Source organism: Corvus kubaryi, unplaced genomic scaffold, assembly GCF_017639235.1.
Source record: "Corvus kubaryi isolate FWS band 111438036 unplaced genomic scaffold, C.kubaryi_AGA036_p1.0 36396, whole genome shotgun sequence".
In the NCBI taxonomy this organism is placed as follows: domain Eukaryota; kingdom Metazoa; phylum Chordata; class Aves; order Passeriformes; family Corvidae; genus Corvus; species Corvus kubaryi.
The window spans coordinates 1,717-4,087 of record NW_024580863.1 but is presented as its reverse complement, the minus strand read 5'-3'; the positions used below and the strand labels follow the sequence as shown (position 1 = coordinate 4,087).

The following is a 2,371-nucleotide window of genomic DNA, read 5'->3' as shown; positions in this document are numbered from 1 at the left end:
ACCAGAGGATTCCCAGCCCCACCAGAGGGTTCCCAGCCCCTCCGGAGGGTTCCCAACACCACCAGAGGATTCCCAGCCCCACCAGAGGGTTCCCAGCCCCTCCGGAGGATTCCCAGCCCCACCAGAGGATTCCCAGCCCCACCAGAGGATTCCCAACCCCACCAGAGGATTCCCAGCCCCACCAGAGGATTCCCAGCCCCTCCGGAGGGCTCCCGGCCGGACTCACCCTGGGCAGGAGGTCGGCGAAGTGCTCACAGACCACCTGGAAGGATTTCCCGTTGAGGGCGAAGTGGCAGTGCCGGGGCGGGAGGGAGGAGCCGTCGCGCTGCTGCTGCTGCTGCAGGCCCTGCGGGAGAGCAGCTCCAGCTCTGCAGCTCCAGCTCTGCAGCTCCAGCTCTGCGGAGCCCCCGGAGCCGGGCCGGGCCCGCCCGCAGCCGCGGCTCCCTGGAGCCCCAGCGCCAGGCACACCCGTGGGGCTGTTTGGGGTACAGCGCCGGGCTGAGCCAGCCCCCCACGCCCAGCCTGGAGGTGTTTGGAGCTGCCGTCCCTGCCGGACGGGCTCCCAGGAAAGGGAGGAGCGGCTGAGCTCCCCCGGAGCAGGGATGCGTGAGGGGCAGCAGCAGCACAGAGCACTGCTGCCGCGCTCCCAGCCTGGCAGCGCCCCAGGCCGGGCTGCAGCTCCCGGGGGGTGGAAGGTGCCCCTGCCCATGGAATGGGACGAGCTCCGAGGTCCTCGCCAACCCAAACCGTTCTGGGATTCCGCAATTCCCGGACTGTGGAGAAAGCCGGACTCGAGGGACTCCATTTCTTAGATATTGGGAAGGGATTCCTGGCTGGGAGGGTGGGCAAGCCCTGGCACAGGGTGCCCAGAGCAGCTGTGGCTGCCCCTGGAGCCCTGGCAGTGCCCAAGGCCAGGCTGGAGCACCCCTGGACCATGGCACAGGATGAGCTTTAAGCTCCCTCCCAACCCAAACCACCCTGGAATTCCGGGATCCCACGAAAACCCTGCAGGGTGACCGGGCAGTCTGGGCTCCCACAAGGTGTCCCGGGCTCTCACCTCGGGCTGCTCCTCGCCCTGGGAATGCTCGGCCAGGACGAACTTGAGGGCGGCGGGTTTGCCGTGGCCGGGCGGCGAGGCCGTGACGAAGATCACGCCCTCCCTGGGCTCCACCATGCGGCACCCGCGTGCCACGTTCATGGCTGTCAGCATGTTGTCCCCTGCCAGGGACACGTGGGGGGACCAGGAATGAGCGTTTGGAATTTCCAGGCCAAGAGGAGCAGCCCGAAGCGGCCGTGTCCCCTCTCCCGGCCACCGCAGCCACGCGGGGGCTTTGCTTCCCCCTTCTTTCCCCCAAAACCTCCTGTCTGCCCTGCCCCAAAGGAAAGTGGGTTCAAATCGCGTTTTCCTGCCTGGAAAACACCTGGAGGTGACTCTGCACCCCCCCCCCCATTGGCCACGAAATTCGGGATTTAGAACACGCCGGTACTTAGGGGATGGGCAGCAGCACGACGAGTTCTCCCACCCAAAAAACCTCCACACCCCGAGCCCACAGCAAATCCTGTGTGCCGAGGGCAGGGATGCACAAAGCCGGGATCCAGGAGGCCCCACAGCTGCTCCGGGCCACGGATTCCTGCTGGGACCCCTGCTGGGGTCTCTGGAGGGATTCTGGGTAGGATTCTGGGTGGGATTCTGGGTGGGAAGGTCCTTCCCCCTCGCACCCCGCCCAGCACTGTCCGTGTGCCCCGGACCCCGCTGCCCCCAGGGCCACCTGTCACCATGACGGGGCGGATGTTGGCGCTCCTCAGCAGGTGGATCACCGGAGCCGACTCCGGCTTCAGGACGTTCTTCATGACCAGGAAGCCCAGGAAGCTCAGGCCGCTCTCCACAGAGTCCCTGGAGGGACACAAGGAGCCTTTCATCGCCTCCTCAACGCCAGCAGGGAGCATCAAGGGGTGTGAACAGAGAAAAACCCATCTGGGAGGCAGCCGGGAATTCCTCCGGGATGGATTAGGGTTTCAATCCCTGTGGGGCATCCCGGGAAACGCTGGGAGCCAGTGAGGAGGTGGAGAGAGGCAGCGCTGGCACCAACCTGGGGAGCTGCAGGGCCTCCTCGAAGGTGGCCACTGTGCCCAGGGCTTTGCAGGCCAGGGCCAGCACCCGGAACCCGTCGGTGGTGTAGTGCCGGAGCATCCGGGAGAAATCTGGGGGCACTGGAAAAGCGAGGCCAGAACAGCTCCTGAGGGAAGCCCGGCTCCGGAGAGGGGACACGGAGCTCCAGGGCTTGGGGTGCTTGTGAGCAGCTGCTCCTCGAGGAGCCTGGAGATCCCACACGGGGCTGGGGGAAGCTCTCCCCACTTCCAGGAGCCTGGA

The 2,371-nt window shown here is 66.4% G+C and overlaps 1 protein-coding gene across 1 annotated transcript in view; it reads right to left on the bottom strand.

The window, feature by feature from the left end:
- ATP13A2 (ATPase cation transporting 13A2) overlaps positions 1 to 2,371 on the bottom strand; it is a gene marked incomplete at its 5' end in the record, with an annotated part of 7,754 nt that overhangs the window by 3,717 nt on the left and 1,666 nt on the right. The window contains 4 exons of the mRNA XM_042019894.1: positions 227 to 346; positions 1,058 to 1,218; positions 1,770 to 1,894; positions 2,091 to 2,211. Coding sequence (XP_041875828.1) covers positions 227 to 346; positions 1,058 to 1,218; positions 1,770 to 1,894; positions 2,091 to 2,211 — 527 coding nt within the window. The remainder of the gene's footprint in view (positions 1 to 226; positions 347 to 1,057; positions 1,219 to 1,769; positions 1,895 to 2,090; positions 2,212 to 2,371) is intronic.